This window comes from Myripristis murdjan, chromosome 4, assembly GCF_902150065.1.
Source record: "Myripristis murdjan chromosome 4, fMyrMur1.1, whole genome shotgun sequence".
NCBI lineage: Eukaryota > Metazoa > Chordata > Actinopteri > Holocentriformes > Holocentridae > Myripristis > Myripristis murdjan.
Genome location: NC_043983.1, coordinates 14,469,015 through 14,491,186, shown reverse-complemented (window position 1 = coordinate 14,491,186; position 22,172 = coordinate 14,469,015). Strand labels below are relative to the sequence as shown.

The window sequence follows — 22,172 nt, the reverse complement described above, 5'->3', positions numbered from 1 at the left end:
TTGTGTTGAAAGAAAGGGGGAGGCTTATCAGGCTCGTGAGTTTGTTGTAGTGACTTTTTCTAACCTTTGAGTTTCTTGATGAGGGCAAGCTGCATGCACATAAGTGGCAATGCTGCATTCCATGGCTGCTTTCTGTTTTTATCATCCCATGACACCCTTATGATTGTGGTGAGCTGACTAGTGAGAACTGTGTACATCCAGTGAAGCCTTTCTTTGTTTAGGGAGGTACATGTGCACCAAATCTAACTTCAGTCATGCTTACCTAGAAAGAGATTGCTTTTCTCTTCAATGTATTGTAAACTGTAGGCGTACTCTATTTCTTAGTAACATGCCATCAACACGTCAGTGGTTGATTGCAGCCGGCATATCAGAGAGGAACGGAAAAGGGAAACAGTTGAAAGGTCTGTGGTTTTTTAGCTTTAACTTTGTTTCTCGTTTATAGTAATTGCGGTGAGACAGTCAGTGATGAGAATAGTTGAATTTCTCTGAATGTCTGAGTGGGGTCCTTTGTGAATCCTTTCTCCACGCACACTTTGCCACCTACCATGGTGTTAGTCACCTGTTTTGCTCCCATCACAAAGTGAAACTAGCAAAGTCTCAACTCACTGAGTCAGTATTACACAGTTGATACAATGAGCCTCTGCTCACTTTGCCTTGGCTGACAGAGTGACCCTCCCTTCACGCCAGGCTGTGGACCGATAAGACTGTGAGGTTCCGCCCTCCAGGAAAAAAGGCCATCGCTATTATAGCCTAGCCCTCTTCCTCATGTTATGGTCTGTGGGGATATAAATGAGAAAATAAGCACATCAGGATTCCAATATATTGTTGACCTGCTTGATAGCCATTTATACAGACTAGTCTTCAATGTCTTTGGTTGAATTACAAACAGCTGACAGTCCTTATTTTGGAAAGAGCCTGCATGTGGAGTTCTGCAATATGGAGCCTATTCATGTGGAGTGCCCCTCCTGTTTCAAAGGGAAAGGCTCAGACTTCCTCTCCTCTTGCTTCTCCTCTTCTTTCCAGTCCATATGGTCAACTCTACAGGGACCGATTGCATAGAGGATATGAGATACAGTTCCAGTTTTACATTGCTACACAGCCATAAAATAATTCAAGAATGCATAATATTAGCGTTTGTGTTCAGTGTGTCTGTTTGCACTGAAGATTTGTTCAGTCGTATTTTAACAATCACTTTTTTAGTCATTTAGCCTCTGTTGAACTGCTTGCTAGTAGCTACTGATCCCGCTCCATGCAGATTCCAGTATTTTCCACTCCTACAGAGCATGAAGATTGCTTATCTCACCCACGGAGCGTGAACACAGCATGGTCTGTATTTTGATTCACACAACATGGCTATTGTGCTGGACGTTGTATTAGAAAGCCCTCTCTGATCCAGCACCCAGAACTAAGCCTGCAATAAAACATAGAATTCCTTTCTTTCTTTCTTTCTTTCTTTCTTTCTTTCTTTCTTTCTTTCACTCCTTCCCCGTCTCTCTCCTTGTCTCTAACTAACATCACATGCACATCTGTGCATCTGTAAATGCTTCCATATGAAGAACACCTCTGGTGCACACAGCTCTTTGTTCATCTGGTTCTGGGTGTGGGCACTAATCAGGCCTCAGTAGTTTGCCTCTAAAGATGAGCTTTTTGAGTAGTGCTCACCTTCTCTGTGTTATTTTGCTCATCTGTACCTCATGCCACATGTTATGCACCATACTGTAATTATTGTAGTTAAACATAGTTCAGTCTTTTAAGCTTCAGTGTTTTGCGAGTGTTGTTGAAACACTGAGATGTGAAAACAAACACTGTTGTATTTGATGACTTGTCACTGTGACCAGGAAAGTGATTGTTAATGAGCAGTGTGCCTGTGTGTTTGCCATTGCTCAGTTGTGGACACTCCATGCCATAAACATGTAACCTGTGGTTCTAATTGCCAAGATAAAACAAATGGGGACGTCAAGGCAGTTGCACTTGAGGCATCTGTGTGTGTGTGTGTGTGTGTGTGTGTGTGTGTGTGTGTGTGTGTGTGTGTGTGTGTGTGTGTGTGTGTGTGTGTGTGTGTGTGTGTGTGTGTGTACGCATGCCTACCAGGCAGCATTCACCAGTCTCCTACCAAGAACTTGCTCCAAACTTCCTCTAGTGAACCGCCAGAGACGATGAGCTGCCATCAGTATCCCCCTATTGATGAATACTGATGTCATGCTGGTTTGTATGTCTGCCACCTCACTATAATGAATGAAAGGCTTCACATAAGAGGACTTTGAGGGAATGTGCTGTTCGTTTGTGGCACGCAAAGGTAGTATAAGGGTGTAGGTGGCGCACCTACTTTAGTCATTTGTTCTTGTGGGCTGCCGAGGCGTGCGTAGTGGAGCAGCATGTTGCGTAAAGCTCCTACACCCGCGGTGCGTCACACTGAGGTAAAGGGAGATGGAGGAGAGAGAGAGAGTCGGTACATGCGTCACTTCTGCCTAGAGTGGAGGAGACGAGGGGTCTCTCTTATTCTTTTTGTCTCTCCTGCTCCCAGACAGTGTTTATTTTTAGCAGCAGCCCCACTCTGGTGTTGCTGTGTGCTGTCTTTGTGTGAGTAGGTTACCTCCCTCCCTTTTAGCATTGCTTGTACTCATTCACACACACTCTTTCATCCACTCAGACACTTATATCTTTACATACCTCCTCCACTTAAAGACACACAGTGTGGAACCATTACTGCATTCACCTGGAGAGCATCACAGCCAACAGTTATCTGCATTTGTTCATATTTCTACTTAAATTACTAATAATTCAGTTGATATTCTCTGGTTACTGTTTAGGGCTGTGTAGATCAAATGTCATGTCGTGTTTCAGTTCGTTTAAGGTATGATAATCTGAAGAAGTTTCTGCTGATAGGAATAGTAGGAGGTTTCCTGTGTTATCGTGCGTGCTTGAGTGTGCGCGCATGCATGTGTGAGCCTTGGCGGAAGTTTGCGTAGTAGTGGCGGGCGATATTGAGCGGGAAGCCGGGAGCTCTAGGCTGCGAGCTGTTAGCTGTGGCTGCTGTGCCAGGCCTCAAACAGCTGACAAATACCAGGCTCCCTCCCTCTCTGGCTCCGTCGCTTGCCTTCACTTTCCAGCCCTTCTCACTTTCATTTTCGCTCTCCTTTGCCCCCGCTTCTTCTCACCACCCCTCCTTCCCTTTTACCCTCCGATTGCTCCTTCTCCCTTCCTTTCCCTCTTTCCTTCCCTCCATGAGAGGCTCTCCTTGGCAGTGCGCTACAGCAGGAGACAGAAAGTGGGTCAGTGGGTCAGCTCAGGCAACAGGCTCAGGCTGGCTGCGCTCTGGGCGTGACTGGAGTCCTATTACTCCTATACAGCAGCCCCTCTGCATGCTAATACTACAGTAACTAACTGTAGATAATTATATCATCCAAATGGATAGAGTTTACATATTAGTTGGCTTAAAAAGACATAAAGAGACACAGAAAGCATTCATATCTTTCCCAGAACCCTGCGTTTCCTTTTGTGCAGCAACTGACCGATTTGCAAAACAAGAGACAGAAAAAGGGATTATATTTAGAGAGCAGCACAGTACAGTCACGGTATGATTTAATTCAGGTACACAAGCTACTATTTCTGTGCAGGCCATGACCGTGAGGTGGCTCTATTAACTGAGAGGCTTATATAATAGACTGCTGATGATAGAGGGTGTTTCATCCAGAGTGTATGTGTTAGACATTCACAGAATTCCTAGATAGCTTTCAAAGTGACACTGGTACTCACACCAGGGTCTAGAGTGGTTGTTATGTCTGTCAGATGTTATTGCTGTGGGACGATGAATCAGACAGACATAATACTCTGTGCTGTTTTTGTTATGATCATTGCTGTGCATCACTGGGAGGGTGATTCTTGCCAGCCAGCTGCTCTGGGCAGATTAGTGGAGTGTCAGCTGGGAGTTAAAGGGTAATTCTGGTGTTATTTATTTTCGTAAGTTTGTGCCAATTGTCTAGGTTGCACCTCTGCTTTACATTATCCCTTTTTGTGTATATATAACAATCAGAGTAGTTGGAGATAACAGGGCTCACTGCTTGTCTTTGTAAAAAAGCCATTTGATGCTGTTCTTTTTTATACATTATGAAAAACAACTTAACCAGGAAGTTGCCCGAGCTGGGCAATCCATCATAGTAAAGCTATAATTTGCATTTGTCAAAGTGTTTCTGTGTCATTGTTATTTTATTGTACCCAAGTGTTTCCACATAAATGCAAGCATTACGGAAGTGTTCACCAGGAAATAATGTCCACAAACTATGCCAAAATTTGCCTTTTTATTATCCTCTTATTAGGGGTGTAAAGTTAGGCTTCACATTGTAAAGTTTGTATTTTAGAGTTGACCAAAAATTAGTCAATGCTAAAAACTTTTGAAGGAAGATTGTCAGCCTGTTGTGCATAAGAATGTTTACTTGCCAATATCAGTCAGTTTTTTTCTCTTTCCCTGTTTTCAGGATAAACACCATGATGCTGCTCATGAAATCATCGAGACCATCCGGTATGAGGCCCTTACTTAACCCACATAGCCGCCCATTTTCACACATAAGATGAGACCAAAAAAAATCTCTCTCTCTCTCTCTCTCTCTCTCTCTCTCTCTCTCTCTCTCTCTCTCTCTCTCTCTCTCTCTCTCACTCACTCACTCACTCACTCACTCACTCACTCACTCACTCACTCACTCACTCACTCACTCACTCACACACACACACACACACACACACACACACACACACACACACACACACACACACCTACCTACCTATCTATCTTTTTATCTATCTCTATATATATCTATATCTATATATGTATACAAGTATATGACTGTATCCGGTGTTGACAATTTTGTCTGTGTATGATGCTAGGTGGGTGTGTGAGGAGATCCCGGACCTCAAACTGGCAATGGAAAACTATGTACTCATCGACTATGACACCAAGAGGTGAGTCACATGTATGCACATGCTCACTGATATTGAAACAAAGATATGAAACTGAAAACATGTGAAACGGAAGGACCTGCTCAAAGGTTTTTTTTTTACAGAATGACCAAGGATGTTTAGAGGGTTGAGAGTAGGTAACCACAGAAAAACATTAATCCACAAAGTCAATGAGGACTATGGGACAGTGTCCATAAAAAATTATGTCTTTATGTAATATCAGCCTCAGCAAGTCGGTTTTTCCTGCTGACCTGACTGTAGCCCAAATGAAGCTCAACAACATAGTAATAATTTATTATTTTTACCTTGTCACAGTCATTACTATATATACTATACCAGTGTTTTAAATGGAAGGTTTGTCATAGTCATTTTGATGAATATTGTCATGCATATTGTGACTGTCTCACTGATCCTGTTTGAGAGGCTGATAATTTTATTTGTGCCTTGTCATTGCCGCAGCTTCGAAAGTATGCAGAGACTTTGTGACAAGTACAACAGGGCCATTGACAGCATTCACCAGCTGGTGAGTCCATATTTATTGTAGCTACTTTGTTTCGTGTAGGTGAAGTTACTATGAGAACATTTGTCACCAAAAGAGCACAAAGTTAATTTATTTATATAGGTCTTCATTACAAGCATGACCAACCCCGAACATTATCAGTAAGAATGAGCATATTAATTACTATTCAACCAAGAATCATAGAACAGAACGACAAAACACAGACACAAGGAAGCAAAAAAAGCACAAGATACACAATAGCACAATGACTGTCCACAGAAACAAGGGCAGCACCCCGTCTTCTCCAAAGTAGAAACACTGCGTCAGAGATGGGACTAGGGCTGACGTTAATGTCCACAGAAGGTAGGGCAGCACCTGCATCCAGCTGTCAGGTAGAAACACTGTAGCCACACACACACACACACTCAAGTAGACTTATTCAGCCACATATACAATGATGCAAGCAGAGTGAGTCTAGAAATGCAGCAACCAGGTGGCTGCCATACGTACTTTCCCAACAGCAGATTTCTGTGTTAATACTGTTTAAAGTAAAGTAGAAGAGACTGTGTCAATCAGCCATAGGGACACTAATAATTACAAATTGTGAGCGGTCATTAGTTTTAATGTGCATGTAGAGTGCAAGTGTCGTCAGCATAACAGTTAAATTTTACATCATGGCTGCATTTCATTTGACCAAGAGGTAGCATGTAATTAGAAAATGGTAACAATAACCCTTGAGATATGGTAAAGCTAACTTTAGAGCATTTGGAGATGATGATGTGTGAAACATTATGTGTTCTATCAAAAGACTAGGGCTTAAACTATGAAAGTGTAGGGCCACAGTTGCCATTGTAATTTTTAGGCAATTTAGCAGTTGCTGCACTTAAATTGTGTACGACTAAAACTGATGAGCTGTCAGAATCTGAGGCAAAGAGCGGGTCAAAGAGCGAGAGCAAAGTGGTTTTGCTGGCCTGAGTGTTGTGGAACAACATGAAGCCATTCTATCACTTTGATTGCCTTTGTGTGTTATTTTGGACTCTGTTGTATGGCCCAGCTGATGCGAGTTTTTCGAGTATGTCACAAACCCAGACAATAAATAGTCCATTATAGCCACCAATAATTATTTCTTTTTGGTGTAGTAGTTATTATCCAAAATGTTTTATCCAGATGTTTGAAGTTCTCTCCAGTTAAAATCCTTGACCAAAATTCTCAAGTGCATTTATTTTTGGATCTTGTTTTGAATTATTCTTTGTTTCTCAAATACCTAGCATAAATGTGAAATTTATGCTAGGTATTTGAGAATATAGCATCTTTTTGCTATTTATTATTGGCAGAACCAGTGCTGATACAGATATGCATTTAAAAGCCTGGTATCAGCCAATAATACACCAGTGTATGGGACAGGCTCTGATGTCTCTGTGTGTGTATATATTTGCATATGGGCATGCCATCTTGCAGTGGAAGGGGACCACCCAGCCCATGAAGCTTAACAAGCGTCCCTCCAACGGGCTGCTGAGACACATCCTGCAGCAGGTGTACAACCACTCAGTGACTGACCCTGAGAAGCTGAACAACTATGAGCCCTTCTCCCCTGAAGTGTATGGAGAGACCTCTTTCGACCTGGTGGCTCAGATCATCGATGAGATGGAAATGATGGAGGACGATACCTTCGTGGACCTTGGCAGCGGTTAGATTTTTGTGGATGTTTTTCATAAAGGAATTCACCAGATACTTGAAGTACCACTCTTCCTGTACTAAGCCAGACACGACTGCAGCTGAGAAAAATGACATAACAGTTAATTTCCAATCCTGACATAATTATTGTTGACACTAGGTGGATTGTATACAAATTAGTAGCGTTTATAGGTGGGGTATTGATGTAAAACCTGAACAAGTAGTGAAGAACTTTTGATCTATAAATAAACCAAGAAGTAGCTGCTGTTTGCCTTGGTAGAATTTAGTATTTGGTCATGGCATCAGTATATATAAAGGGAAATTGTCTTTCAACATCTGTGCTGTCAGGTTGTGAATATCTTGGCTGGACTGAGGTCCTCGGTGTCTTTCTCCATTTGGTCTAAAATGTTAACCTGTTCATGATTTTTTTTTCTTTATTTGCAGGAGTGGGGCAGGTGGTGCTGCAAGTTGCAGCAGCAACCAATTGTAAACACTACTATGGTGTAGAGAAAGCAGACATTCCAGCTACCTATGCAGAGGTAAATAAATATCCCAAAGCATGCAATACAGTCATGTCATGACCTGACTGCAGAGTAACTGGCATTTCCTTTTTTTTATGTCTTTAATGATTCATGTTTTTTGTCCTTGCATCAGACCATGGATAAAGAGTTCAAAAAGTGGATGAAATGGTATGGGAAGAAACATGGAGAATACACAGTGAGTTTCTTCTTCATATGACACTGAATTGTCAGCATGCACATTCTGTTTTTCAGTATGCACACTAAAGAATTTTAAAGTTAGGGTTAACCCTAACACCCACACCAACCTTTTAATATTTGTAAATGCAAATAGCTAAAATTACTTGTTAAGTTAGAGATACAGTACAGGTCTAATTTGTAAATTTGTTAGAGTTTTAGACAACAATTTCTAAATGAAAGAAGTCAGTATGTAGGAAAATAGTGTTCCTAGAGCAGCTGGTTGTAATAGGTGTCCAGTGAGCATTTATAAACATTTTGTGCAAGCATTAGCACAAAAACATACATAAATATTACACTAAAATATTATGTGTCTTTAATAGAGTAAATAACCCCTTTCATCTTACAATGGGGACGTGTTTCACTTGTTTCTAATATTTTTCAGCTGGAGAGAGGCGACTTTCTGTCTGAAGAATGGAAAGAAAGGATAGCCAACACAAGGTGGAGATCTCAAACTCAGTCACAATTACAGACACAGTGTTTTCTACATGTCCCCAGAAAACATAATCATTCAGTCATGGGAACACATGTAAAATAAGAAATAATCATGGGAAGGATTAATATGTCTTGGAAAAGCAGAGGACACAGGTCCTCCTCCAAAAGTCACTGGAAATTACCAATTAGAAGCCACGATTATAAATCTCTCTTAGGTCGAGTGTATCCTCAACTCCCAGGTGTAATGATGTCCCTGCTATAATTGGCAGAAATAAAATTTGCATGTCCTGTGCTACTTTATCCTCTTACATTAGTGTATTGTTGTAACAGTTTCCCACTGCATATGACATAGAGAGTGGAGAGGCTTTTTTGATCAGATGGATTCATTTTGATAATGTCCCAGAAAATGACAGAACAGCAGGAAAGCACTGTCTGGAAAAGTATGAAAAAGTGTAGAATATGATTTTGTTAATTTCCAGATTTGGAAAAAATATTTGCGTGTCCAGACTATCGCTTGTGTTTGTGGTTTTCTAAAAAGCAGTTTTCAAAAGCGTAGTTCAGAAATTGCAATCATAAATTAATCAAGCAAGCAGCATATTTTGATTTGGTTGATATTTGGAGAAGACAGCTGAATATATATTCTTTTGAGAGGATGGGGCAGAGCAAATCACCTGTCCATTTTGCAGTGCACAGAACAACAGGTTACACTGCTGCACCGTCACATCAAGGCCACAACATTCAAAAATTCAAGTTTTCTGAGAAATGGCTTAGCCAGTAGTTCACGAAGGGATCCTAGAACAGAGAAAATAAATCAGTGAAAACTGTATGAAATAACTTGACATCTCAAACTCTGGCAAGGCAGCCATCACTAGTCTTACAGAGGCGGAAAAAGTCCTGTGATCTTGTGAGAGCATCGTCAGCACCCCGTGTCTCATCTTTTTTTTTTCTCTCCATCCAACAACATGAGGCTGTCGAGTGATGAAGCTGCCAGCACATGTAACAGCTGGAGTATTTACATGCATAGTAAACATGTAGCTATCAAGCTATCAACAGTCTGAGATGTTGAACTTAGTCTGAAAAAAATCCACTGAGAAGTGTAGAAATGTAGGTCAGCTTGGAATAGTCTGGAATTTTGAAATGGACAAAGTGTGGGAACGCTGTGTAAGGAACTGATCTATACTGTTATATAGCTTATACAACCCAGAACTTTGTACTTTCTCTCACTTTCTACCTGTTTAAGTGACTTTTCTCTTGTTAGTAATATAACTGAAATGTTTCCTTCTCTGTCTGTCTTCCAGTGTTATTTTTGTGAATAACTTTGCCTTTGGTCCAGAGGTAGATCACCAGCTGAAGGAGCGCTTCGCTAACATGAAGGAAGGTTGGTAACTTTCAGCTATCCAAAAGCTTGTCCTTGTTGTTATGACTAATGGGTTATAGCCCACTGTCCACATCACCTGAGTGACTTTTTAAGAAGGGCAACTGCTTTGGGGAAGAAACTGTTCAGGCAGCATATGGTGTTAGTTGTTACAGGGCAAAAGTGCTTTCCAGAGGGGACTTTCTGAAATAGGTTGTTGTCTGGGTGTGTGGGGTCATTGGTGATCTTCTCAACCTGCCTGTTTGCCTGCTGTTGTGAAGCTTCTTGATAGAGAGCTGCTGCTGCTCTGTTGACTTGTTCACCACACAGGTAATCTGTTCGCTCCTGCTCTTGTCACTGGCAGTAGCTGAACTGGATCATACAATTATTGATGAGGTGAGGATGAGAATTAAGTCCAATTGAGTCTAGGTTGGTCACTGTGCACCATCATTTCTTGGTGGGCCAGCTCACCTCATCTGCTGGTTGCTGAGTCATTGCTGTTAATGAGGCCTCTCACTGTTGTGTCATCTGAAAATTTGATCAAATTGACAAATATCACTGGAAGTGCAGCTGTTGGTGTGTAGAGAAAATAAGAGGAGAAAGAGCACACATTCCTGTGGGACACCAGTGTTGGTGGAAAGGTAGTACAGGGTAGCAGGTAGCAGCACTACCACTGCACATACACTATATGGGCAAAAGTATTGGGCCACCTACACATTACACCTACAGGAACTTTTATTACATCACATTCTAAATCCATAGACATTAAAATGTAGGTGGTCCCCCTTTGAAGCTATAACAGCTTCCAAGCTTCTGGGAAGCCTTTTTACAAGATTTTGGATTGTATCTGTGGAAATGCTTGCCCATTCATCCAGAAGAGGATTTGTGAGGTCAGGGACTGATGTTGGACAAGAGGGCCTGGCTCACAGTCTTCATTCTAGTTCATCCCAAAGGTGTTTTATGGGGTTGAAGGCAGAACTCTATGTGGGCCAGTCAAGTTCTTAGACATCAGATTCACCTAACCATTATGGAGCTCGCTTTGTGCACAGTCATGCTGGAACAGAAAAGGGCTTTCCCCAAACTGTTGCCACAAAGTTGGAAGCATAGAACTGTCCAAAATGGTTTGGTAAGCTGAAGCATTAAGATTCCCCTTCACTGGAACTCAGGGGCCTAGGCCAACCCCAGGAAAACAAGCCCATAGCATTTTCCCTCCTCCACCAAACTTTACAGTCAGCACAATGCAGTCAGGCAGGTCATGCTCTCCTGGCATTCGCCAAACCAAGACTCGTCCATCAGACCAGATAGAGAAGTGTGATTCGTCACTCCACAGACCACTTTTCCACCGCTCCAGAGTCCAGTGGCGGCATGCTTTACACCGCTCCATCCAACGATGGACATTGTGCTTGATGATGTAAGGCTTGCATGCGGCTGCTCGGCCGTGGAAACCCATGCCATGAAGCTCCCGGCGCAGTTTTTGCACTGATATTAGTGCCAGAAGAGGTATGGAGCTCTGCAGTTATTGAGTCAGCACAGTGTTGGTGACTTTAATGCACTATGCGCCTCAGCACTCGGCGACCCCGCTCTGTAACTCTGCGTGGTTTGCCTCTTGTTGGCTGAGTTGCTGTGGTTCCTAAATGCTTCCACTTTGCAATAATATCGCTTGCAGTTGATGGTGGAATATCTAGGGGGGAAAACATTCACAAACTGACTTGTTGCAACGGTGGAATCGTATAACATTACTATTACAGTACCACGCTGGGATTCAGTGAGCTCTTTAGAACGAGCCATTCTTTCACAAATGTTTGTAAGGGCCATACAGTGTAGCTTGGTGCTTGTCATGGCTGTTCTGTTGAGAATCTTCAGGAATAATTATACTGGGGACTGTTGTGGCACTCTGTGTGCTCTTAGTGCACGTGGTCAAGGTTTCCCAAGCTCAAGTGAAAACATTTCCTACATCCTTCAACCCTTTCTCGTTCCGGACATTTGCGATGTAAGGTTTGGATTTAGCTGACCGGTTTGCTCTGTTGAGCTTTTGTTTTGCGGGTTAGAAATTTTCCTTGCTTCCTTTTTTGTAGGTCTGTTCTTTATTCTGACTATGGGGCACCTCATTAAAGCTGCAAGTTGTTGTGTTAGCAGCTCCAAATGGCAGTGAGAGATAACTGTAAACTAAAAATTTGAACTTCAACACGAGTCATGTGATCTTGGCGTTCTCAAAAAGTACACAGCATGCTCATGTTTACCAAACTGGCATGTTTATAATTGCTGTATACCAAAGATAATAAAAGGGTGAGGGAGGCAAAAGATCCAATGCTAGTAAGTCCAGCTTTATCTGCAAGCAACAGTCACCCATTGCAACTTAGGAGACATTTTTATTTTTTCACTTAACCCTCAATTTGTCACTTGATGTGGGCAGGGAAGTGTCTACACCCAATATTATGAAGTCATTTGGGCAATTTGGCAAATGGGCAAGCATCCAGTGTTGTAGTCAGATGGAAGGGGAAGTTCTTCTTTGTTAAAATCTGGGTGTATTTGACAAAATTTTTACTGGGAAAAAATGGGATATGTAAAACTGTTTAAATCCATAGACAGTGGGATGAATAGTTACTCAAGGGGCATTGAAAATTCTACAACACTGACCGATGTAATATTTTTAGTAACTCTACATCAACATGCCCTTTGATCTGCAGTACTAAGAGACTTGTAAATGTGATTCTCATTGTGCTGGACCTTTAGCCTGCGCGCTGTTATGCCATTTTTTTTTTTTTTTTTTTTTTTTTACATGCTCTTCATTTTTAGTGCCTCATTAAGAAATGATTTGTTTGCCAGAACAGCTGGCTGAAGAGCTATAAAAATTGAGAGACATTTTACTTTACTTCAGGAGTTGATCAAAGTGTGGAAGATGAGGCTGTTAAATAGTAGGTGCTAATAGCCTTTTCAAAGGTTATTAATGCCTTCTATTTTGGAGAACAGCTAGGTATTGTGTTGGTATCATTGGTTGTGATGCCTAGGTTCACTGGAAAGATTTATTTATTCAGCTGTTCTCAGCACTGATTTAAAACAAAAAGCAGTTGATGGTGTCCGACAGCAGCTGTGTCAATATGTGGCACTTGAACTTTGGCCCCAACAACCTTATGACCCCTTAACCCCCTTCTTCCACCTGACCCTGACTTTTAAAAGCTTAACATGACAGGGTGATTGATGTGTCTCTATTATTGTACAGGGGAGTATGACAGATGATTTTATTTGCCTAATGTAGCAAGCTAAAACAGCTACATGTCCACTGTATAGCATTTAAAATAGGTTTGAGGAATATGCTTTGATTTCTTCATTTTTTTGGTCTTTTCTTTTCAGGTGGGAAAATTGTATCCTCAAAACCTTTTGCACCTTTAAATTTTAGAATAAACAGTCGAAACTTGAGTGGTACGTATCATATTTTATTGGAGAAATTGAAAAGCACATCAATATATCACACTTACATTATCCACCTCAGATTGCTTTGGAAATGCAACGCTATGGTTTCTCTCTGTGTCTCTTTCCTGCAGACATTGGCACAATAATGCGTGTGGTGGAGCTTTCTCCACTGAGGGGCTCTGTGTCTTGGACCGGAAAACCAGTCTCCTACTACCTGCATACCATAGACCGCACCATAGTGAGTACCACAGCTTTCTTAATCCCTGTTGCAGTCTCTCTATAGGAAATGTTTTGATATTGCAGGTGCAGGTGGTGCCTTAATGTATCTGCATGCTTGAGGTAGTGGAATTATTGACGCTCCTCTGCTCTGCAAGTAGTTTGTACCAAATACCAGATAATGGTTTGTACTTTGTTAGTTGATATTTATGAATCTGCCATGTCTCATAAAGGAGGGAGTTAATTTTCCTTATTCTTTCAATTGGATTCTGAAGACTTACTGGAAGACAAAAAGGTTTGCAGCCCAGTGTATGATGAGGAGAAAATAAATCAGCTGTCAAATGTTCTGAAGCTTTCAAAGGAATTATTTGTATTTGTCATATGTACTCTTTTGGAGAGATTGTTGCACAGCAGTTATTTCTTGCTTAAGTTACTACCCCTTCAAAATCCACCACATGGTATCATAAATACAAGCAGTAAAATAGGATCAGTGGTCATATGCTACTTTTTCATTCAAGAAGGAATTAAGAAATGGGGTACTGCATAAATAGCATCTTAAATTCATGACTTTTGTTAATGGTGGGACAGTTACAAGAGGCTGTGATTGCTCTACAGTGCTTCATTTTGCCATGCGTTTTGCCATACATTTTGAGCTCTCAAAATGTCTTATATGCTATTCTTTCTCCTTATGTGTTTTTCAGCTTGAAAACTATTTTTCTAGTCTCAAAAATCCTAAACTCAGGGTAAGTAATGGTTGTATCCTTCAGTATCTTGAGAAAGTCAGTGTTTTTCCTGGGTGAAAATTTCCCACATAAAATGCTGAAGAAGATTCCTCCCATTTCAGGAGGAGCAAGAGGCAGCTAGGCGGCGTCAGCAGAAGGATACCAAGGACAGTAAAAGCAACAATACCACCCCCACCAAGCCTAAAGAGCAAAGCAAGGTAGGGCATGTAATGATTTATTTATAGTTTGTCAAAATCAAAGGCCAGTGATTAAAATGTAATCCACACAACTAAGCCACATTACATCATTTGCTGTTTAAGTCATCTGTGCAGCTTGTCTTATTTGTATCTCATTCAAATTGACTCAGCAAGATGTGTGTGTGTGTGTGTGTGTGTGTGTGTCTGTTACAGCAGGATTCCTGTGGCGAGGAGGAGCACCCCAGCTTGATGACAGTGGTGAAGGCCTCACCCAAACCCCGGAGAGCTAGACTACTGTCTAAGGGTCGCAAGTTGAACAACAAGAAGCGTGGTCGACCTAAGAAAGCTGCTGTGGCTGCTGCTGAGAGGAAAAACAAGAAGAGTCAGAGCGCCTTGGAGCTGCTGCATGCCAAGACCCTTTCTGCAGCACCCCCTCAGGGTCAGAGAGCACACACACGCACACATACAGAATATACCCGACATTGCCTTTAAATTTGATTTTCAGACATTTGCTTCTCCTAAACTGCAACATGAAACCAATCAGGGAAAGCATAAAGCTTTCTCAGGTTACAGACATGAATGTAGGGCAGCTATACATCTGTAATATGATCTCACAAATTGTTCACTAATTTGGCTTTAATGCAATTGTATTTCTTCTCCTCTGTGTGTTTACAGATGCATACCGGTCACCTCAGAGTCCTTTCTACCAGCTACCTCCCAAGGTCCAGCACTATGTCTCTGGTCAACTACTGCTGAGCCCGACTCCTCCTGGATTGCAGCAACTGCTAGGTGAGCCTGGAAGTCTTAAAATAAAACAGATAGTCTCTGTCCTTAGTTGTGATTGGCTGGGTCACACTCACAAGTTGTTGTAAAAAAAAAAAAAAAAAAAAAAAAAACAGTAACTGCAAACTTTTGATAACATAACTGTTACTGTAAATGTTACCACTGTTCTGCAAAAGCAGAGTAAGCCACGGTTTTCTGTGTTTTACCTAACAGCTGCTCTCTGCTGTTTTAAGATTAGTAAAGCTTGGCCTCTTGTTGCTTATTCAGCATTCAGATTTCAGTTAAAGGTAAAAAAATCAAAGTCAGTGCCAGCTTGCCCATCAGATACTTCAAACGTAGGTTTATTTCATTTCATTTATTTCATTTATTTTTTTTTATTTTAACAGCCAAGTGAACTCAGTGTATTCCTTGGTTTCATAGATTCTCATATTGTCATATTGTGTCGTTCCCACAGTGCTCTTCTGCCATCTTCCTAGTTAGCTGTTAGCACACACACACTTATCAGAGGTATCATGGCAGAAAACAGTCAGTCTGATAGGATTACTCCTCTTAATTTAAGAAGCAGTGTTTTGAAGATATTTGGAGTCTGTGAAGAATGCACTGTGTGTTGATAACCCACTGTATTTTTCTGCTAGTAGTATGCCAACTCCATTTTTGTTGTTAATATGCAAATTTTAGTCAAATTCCATTAATTTCAGTAGGTAGTCAAATTTGGGGCTGTTGGCTGTTGACATTCCTTCTCCACATAAGGAGAGTCTTGATGGTCTATTGGCCTGTTTCATTGCCCTAATCACTGTCACAGGCCTGTAAGTGTGTGGCATCTAAGCTACTCCACCTTTATCACAAACATGTCAGTCTTTCAATCTGTCTGTGTATCAGTCTCTTTGGTACCTGAGAGACATTATTCTGCCCTAATAACAATGCAAGACTCAACAGCTGCTCTAATAACATCTTCCCTGTTCTTTTTTTTTTTTGCTCTCTCTCTTTCACTGTCTATCCCTGAATCCTCCCATGTCTCAGATAACATCAAGGTTCAGTACCTCCAGTTTATGGCCTATATGAAGACTCCTCAGTACCGCTCCAACCTGCAGCAGCTCCTAGAGCAGGAAAAGGTACAGTAAATACTTGTACCACAACCAACATTACTGATTGGTTAAGGTGTCATTGGTCAGATTTAGCAGATTCTAAACAGATGAAAGATTAATGCAGAGAGGTTTAAATAAATACAGTCACATGTCACATGTAGACATGCAGCAATGACATGTCATAAAAAATACATTGAAATGAAAAGAGAAACCTTGTTTGTTGTTTTCTTTCAATGAAGGGTTTAGTTTGGGGGGGTTTCATTTTTGTTTTCTAAGAACTGTGGGCCTGTAAAGCCCTTTGAGACTGTAACGGTTGTTAAGAGTTCTCAGTAAACATTAGCTTGAGCTTGAATATTAATCAACATGATATATCATTACTGATGTAACTCTCTGTACTTTTCCTGATTGCTTGTAACCCCTGTGCTCAAATCCAATGTTACTCCCTCTCCCCTGTGTTCCTGCTGTTTTCTCTGTCTTTAGCAAAAACACAGGGAGCTATCGGGACAAGCAGAGCAGCTCCACTCTGTGTGTCAGTCGCATAAGGAGAAGATCAAAGGTCTCTTTCAAACTAAACTGGATGAGGTGAGAACCACTAGTTAATTGTCATAGGTCTGATTGTAGCGGGACTAAGTAATACTAATTGGGGTAGTAATAACATGACTGACAACTAAAATACATATTGTAAAAATGGGTGTTGATCAGGATCAGGTATCACAACACTTAACCATGAAAGAGATCACAGCCTTCCACCTACTTTATATAATAATTATATTGTTTGAAGTAATTTATCTAACTACAGTATTAAAATTGATGTGAATTGCCAGGTGCCAGTAATTTCACTTAAGTGATTGCTGCTAACACATAAGAGGAGAACTACACAATATAGAATTTCCACATTATTTTCAGGGCCAAAACCTAAGCAGGGTCTCATTGTTACTGCAGACAAAACATGCATATACGTATGCATATATGTTCAGAGTCAATTTAATTATTCCAGGGCAGCAGCACTGATATAGCCGTAAATTACTGTTGTGCAAAGTACAACTTGATTGAGGAATAACAAAACATCCATAATGACAGTTTTCAAAGTACAGTTTCCAATACAGTTGATTTGATGCAAAACCTGAATTGTTTGTTAGTGTCTGTGTGCAGAAAAGCAAGGCTTAGTCAGGCAAGTGTGTGCTTTCAGTTGATGTATAGCTATAATCTTGCTCTGGGTGTGTGTGGTGGTCAGCTGGGAGTGAAGGCCCTGACTGTGGAAGACCTGCTGCAAGCCCAGAAGGAGATCTCAGCCCACAACCGTCAACTTAAAGAGCAGACCAAGCAGCTTGAGAGAGACATGGCTGAGCTGCGAGACCACAGCCTGCTACTGGTGAGACTGTGCACTCTCCCACTCTAGCCTCCACCCGATTGTTATAACATCATCCCAGTGGTTCATACCCGTTAAAACTGCATCCCAGCTCTCTGCACAACCTGCAAGACCACAATATAATTTCTGTGTTCAAGAGGATCCACTTAGATCCATATTATGTAAATATCATCTGTCCCTGTCTGCAAGGGTCCACTCAGAGCCCTTAGTGAATACCCAAAAGCAGCCCAAAATTTATGACTGTATGGACTGTACGCATAATAAGTGTGTCAACTGTGTGCGCTCCAGATAACAAAATCGTTGTTTTTGAAGAAAATTTGTGCGAGATCTGCTGTTATTCACATTCATGTAATTCGTTTTTGAAAGAATGCAAAGACAGCCAAATGATATTGAACTCCTGCTGAGAAATTGCTCAAACACTTGGGAGAGCTGAAAATGCCCTCCGTCAAAAGTTGAAATATCTGTGAGACAGATATGTAAAGGCCAAGAGAAAGCTGAAAGGCAGGAGCCGGTGGATTGGGAAATGCACATCCATGGAACTCCAGACTGATGTGGACCCTCAATTGTAGTATGAATAGAACTGCACTCGCATCTGCACAACTGGTTCAAGTCTGCAGCACGGCGAATGCGGAAAGTATGTCCGAGCCTATACAGTCTTTTGTTCAGGTCTGGTTTGTGCTATACAGCTATTTTTCCATTAGAAAAAATTGGTCCCGGGCCATGTGTCTTGGAAGATTTAAATGTCCTGGACAAATTGAAGAAAGCCAATTATTATGTGTTTATTGAATGTAAAAACAATTGATATATACAATTGTTATATAAAGACACAGACACATTGTTGTCATTATCATTGTTCAGAAAATGTCTGTCCTTCTCCATGGAACTACACTTCCTCTGACAGAGGGTTTTTATCTTAATGTTCTACCTATAGTATACACAAGTTAACTACGTGCATAGTCAATCTCCACTGCATGCCAGATGCTTTGTTGGTTAACTGGATACACATTGGTAAATCAAGTGAAAATAAATTTATAATTGTCTGTTTGTGTGTTCTAGCTGAAGTCGAGGTGTGAGGAACTGAAGCTAGATTGGGGTTCTCTGTGTCTGGAGAGTCTGCTGAAGGAGAAGCAGGCCCTGCGCAGACAAATCTCTGAGAAACAGAGACACTGCTTGGAGCTGCAGGTAAAAAGTCAAACTCCATGACTTCATTTCCTAGTTCTTGCATCTCTCCTTCATCTATTTTATGCTCCTCTATCCTGGCTCTCTTTTTTCTGACCTTTTCATAATAATTCACACATTTGTCCTTTCCTCTTGCACTTACAGAAATAAGCATTTATTCTAGTTACCTGCTTAAATCTTTGATAAAATGTTGGGTTCAGGAAGATCTCATGAAATGCTGTCTTGTGACAGAAATCATGAATGACTTGAATTTTTCTCAGACATTTTATTCAGTATTGTTCTGAGATGTCTGTTTCCTATGCATTGGCTCCCCCTGGTGTTTATTTGTAGATCAGCATTGTTGAGCTGGAGAAGAGTCAAAGGCAGCAGGAGCTCCTACAGCTTAAATCCTACAGCCCCTGTGAGGGGTCTCCCTACAGAAAGACCCTGGAGCCACGGTCTTCCATAGACATCGACTCCTCCAAGCTTGGCCTGTCCTCGACTCCTGCCCTTAACGGCCTCAGCCCGGAGCTGTCTATCAACGGCACCGGCTCACCCTGTTTTGACCGGGCTAACACCAAAGGGGAGCTGCTCTCCCGCTACTTGCCCATATCCCCAGACCATGAAATAGTGCCTGCCACCTCTGATGCCAGGCAGAGGCAGATAGGCTCCTCCCACGCTCTCCCTGACTACACACGCTTCTCTCCAGCCAAGATTGCATTGCGGAGGCACCTCAACCAAGAGCCCAATGCCTCTGCCCACTTCAGAGGTCTGGGGCTGTCCACACACAGGTGGGTAGGCGCAGGCTGCTAATTCCTCGTCAAAAATTTCTCTTGCCTCAGAGCCTGAACTTTCATCAGTCATTTACTAAAATGAATAGCTTTACTCCAAAGGCACCAAACAGCTAAATAGTTAAAAACCCAGATTTGTCTGTATTATTCCAGGGGGGAAGTTGGCAATGTTACCTCCCCACTTGGATCCAAGCAGAGCTGCCCCTCTCCAAACTCATCAGATGCCCAGAATTCCACTCTGAAGAGCTCTGAGAGGGTAAATATTTATCTTTCCTGCACATGCCCCATTTCTCTCTTTGTCAACACATGGATACAGTTTTCTGCCTGCCTGTCTGTATATATTTGGTTCTGTGTCTGTCTGTTGTCACGCAGTCATTTTACTGTCTCTCTCCGTCTCTTTGTGTCCCATGTAGGGTGGTAAGGAGAAAAGTCCATCTGTCCAGGGTGACAATACCATCACAAGCCTGCCTATCAGTATCCCTCTAAGCACTGTCCACCCCAGTAAACTACCAGTCAGCATCCCACTGGCCAGCGTGGTGCTGCCCAGCCGTGCTGAGAGATTGGTGGGTACTCACACTACTGTGACATTTATGAGTAAGACATGTATTTTGTCCTCTCACCCAGAGCAAATTACAGTAAGGGAACAGGTAAAGGACGTTTCGACAGGGTATATAGTGTTGATGAACACATTGTGGAGTTTAATTTTCTCACCTTCAGTTTACAGGATGGTCTATTTAGACCAGGCCATCTGTATCATACAGACTTAATATCAGAGCATTCACTGATAAGGGGAAAATATGTTGAGGGTTGTCATTATATGGTAAACCATTATATAGTGTTAGAGAATTAACTACGTTTGTTGTAGCGTGGGTGTTGTGTCTTTATTAAGGTCCTTTGATGCAGTTTTTTGTTCCACTGAAAAGTGCTGATTTTACATAACGGTGTGTTTTTTTAAATTGGTGATTACAGAGGAGTACACCAAGTCCTGTGTCTCAGACAGGTCAGACCAATGGTAAGATTTCCCCACTACACACATGCACTATTATTGCCATAGATAGCCCACATAGTGGTATTCGCACATTCCTCAAAGGTTACACGTCACATTACCCTCACACCTACCATTATCCCCTGCAATTTGTGACAGTTTTACAATATGTGTGGATAATGTAATCACAGTATGTCTATTTTTTTGTATTTATATATAAATAGATAAGAATTAATTGATTTATTGTTGTTCCAGTAAAACTTTCCTCCTCACCTGTTTGATCTCTCTGTAGGCTACTCCTCCAGCTCAATGCTGCTGAATGGAGGTTCCCACCCTGAGGACCATGACGGTGCTTCTTCCTCCCCTCTTCCACACGCCAACACGCCTCTGACGGGTTCAATGGGCCGGGGCGCTCCCATCCAGAGCCCCCCACTCAGCACTGGAGGGGTGCTCCAGTATGCAGATGGACCCCCAAGGATTCTTCCAGAGGACGGCGCGGATCGTCAGGGTGGCGAGTCTGACACAGAGCCCCAGGACAGCGAGTCACGCCGGAGAATCTTTTTCTCATCTTCCTCTTCTTCATCCTCGTCTTCCTCTTCGTCAAGCGGTGGAGGCAGCGTGGCTGGAGCATCACGCCTCCACCACCATCCCAACAACTCAGCCAAACAGGGCCACCATGGTAACCATGGAAACCACCACCACCAGTCGCCCGGCTCGCAGCACACCCACACACCCACACACACGTCATCATCGCACTCCTCTCACAGCCTTGGATCTCAGGAGGGCCGAAAGCGGGGGAGAAGGAAGCGCAGCTCGGCAGGAGCGGTGACAGCCAGCGGATCCCCAAAGAGGAGGTCGTTCCCTGGGCTCAGCTCCAACAGCCACTCCTCAGGATCACCACTCAACATCAACTCCATGGTTAGTCACTCAACACATTCACCAGGAAGTGAACAGGTGCCTAAAATAGTTCTTAACAAACAGTCTTGGGTTTTCAGGTCTTAAATACAGTTTTTGAGTTCTATCAAATTGGGATCCAGTAATGTTTTTAGACATCATAACTGGTTCACAAACCCCCAAAAATGAAATTTAATCCTAATTCAGAGCAACCTGGTTAATGCTGATATTAGCCAGACTATTAAACATAGTTTTTGTTGGTTTTTATAGTGTGCGCACAGGGGGATATTTGAACTGAAATATACAAGTAGCTTATTCCTAATAGGACTTCCACTGAAATATTAGCTATTGCGTAAAATATGTTTGTTTAAGATGGTGTATTATGGCTTAAAATAGTGTCGCAATCATACCACTGGATGAAGTTTAAACCTGCATCTGAGTAGTGCAATGTATTTTTATATTAAAGGGAGTACTCTGAGGTTATTTTTAATCATTTTTATGTCTCTAATCTTAGCTGCATTAGTTGTCTTTGTCACTAATACTAAAGTCAAGCATCACCCACTGATTGTGCCTTGTTGAATCCTGTGTCCAAATCATTTTGAATCCTGTGTCCAAATATGGGTATTTTTTGTCTTGTCAGGTGAACAACATCAACCAGCCTCTTGAGATCGCGGCCATCTCCTCCCCAGAGCAGTCGAGTGGCAGCCCCTGTGGGCCTGACCTGGACCAGCCTCCCATCCTGAAGAGAGAACGCCCCTTGGAGCTCAATGGCACGGGTCATTACTCCTCTGCCCCCAGTTCTGATGATGAGGACTCAGGATACCCTGCTGACAGCTCCAGTTCAAGGTAATAAATAATTATTAATTAACTATTGGTAACTGATATGCTCAA

General features: G+C 42.0%; 1 protein-coding gene across 3 annotated transcripts in view; it reads left to right on the top strand.

Annotated features, from left to right (window-relative positions):
• dot1l (DOT1-like histone H3K79 methyltransferase) overlaps positions 1 to 22,172 on the top strand; it is a 30,660-nt gene that overhangs the window by 940 nt on the left and 7,548 nt on the right. For 2 of the 3 annotated variants that reach the window (XM_030050247.1, XM_030050245.1), the window contains exons 2-25: positions 4,476 to 4,519; positions 4,882 to 4,956; positions 5,413 to 5,476; positions 6,911 to 7,139; positions 7,571 to 7,665; positions 7,781 to 7,843; positions 8,267 to 8,322; positions 9,615 to 9,694; positions 13,022 to 13,090; positions 13,213 to 13,319; positions 13,999 to 14,040; positions 14,142 to 14,237; positions 14,430 to 14,655; positions 14,892 to 15,005; positions 16,020 to 16,111; positions 16,565 to 16,666; positions 17,319 to 17,456; positions 18,510 to 18,635; positions 18,963 to 19,402; positions 19,556 to 19,658; positions 19,816 to 19,965; positions 20,372 to 20,414; positions 20,680 to 21,305; positions 21,922 to 22,127. In XM_030050247.1, coding sequence (XP_029906107.1) covers positions 4,476 to 4,519; positions 4,882 to 4,956; positions 5,413 to 5,476; positions 6,911 to 7,139; positions 7,571 to 7,665; positions 7,781 to 7,843; positions 8,267 to 8,322; positions 9,615 to 9,694; positions 13,022 to 13,090; positions 13,213 to 13,319; positions 13,999 to 14,040; positions 14,142 to 14,237; positions 14,430 to 14,655; positions 14,892 to 15,005; positions 16,020 to 16,111; positions 16,565 to 16,666; positions 17,319 to 17,456; positions 18,510 to 18,635; positions 18,963 to 19,402; positions 19,556 to 19,658; positions 19,816 to 19,965; positions 20,372 to 20,414; positions 20,680 to 21,305; positions 21,922 to 22,127 — 3,386 coding nt within the window. The remainder of the gene's footprint in view (positions 1 to 4,475; positions 4,520 to 4,881; positions 4,957 to 5,412; positions 5,477 to 6,910; positions 7,140 to 7,570; positions 7,666 to 7,780; positions 7,844 to 8,266; positions 8,323 to 9,614; positions 9,695 to 13,021; positions 13,091 to 13,212; positions 13,320 to 13,998; positions 14,041 to 14,141; positions 14,238 to 14,429; positions 14,656 to 14,891; positions 15,006 to 16,019; positions 16,112 to 16,564; positions 16,667 to 17,318; positions 17,457 to 18,509; positions 18,636 to 18,962; positions 19,403 to 19,555; positions 19,659 to 19,815; positions 19,966 to 20,371; positions 20,415 to 20,679; positions 21,306 to 21,921; positions 22,128 to 22,172) is intronic. The other variant, XM_030050246.1, reaches the window with a different exon arrangement.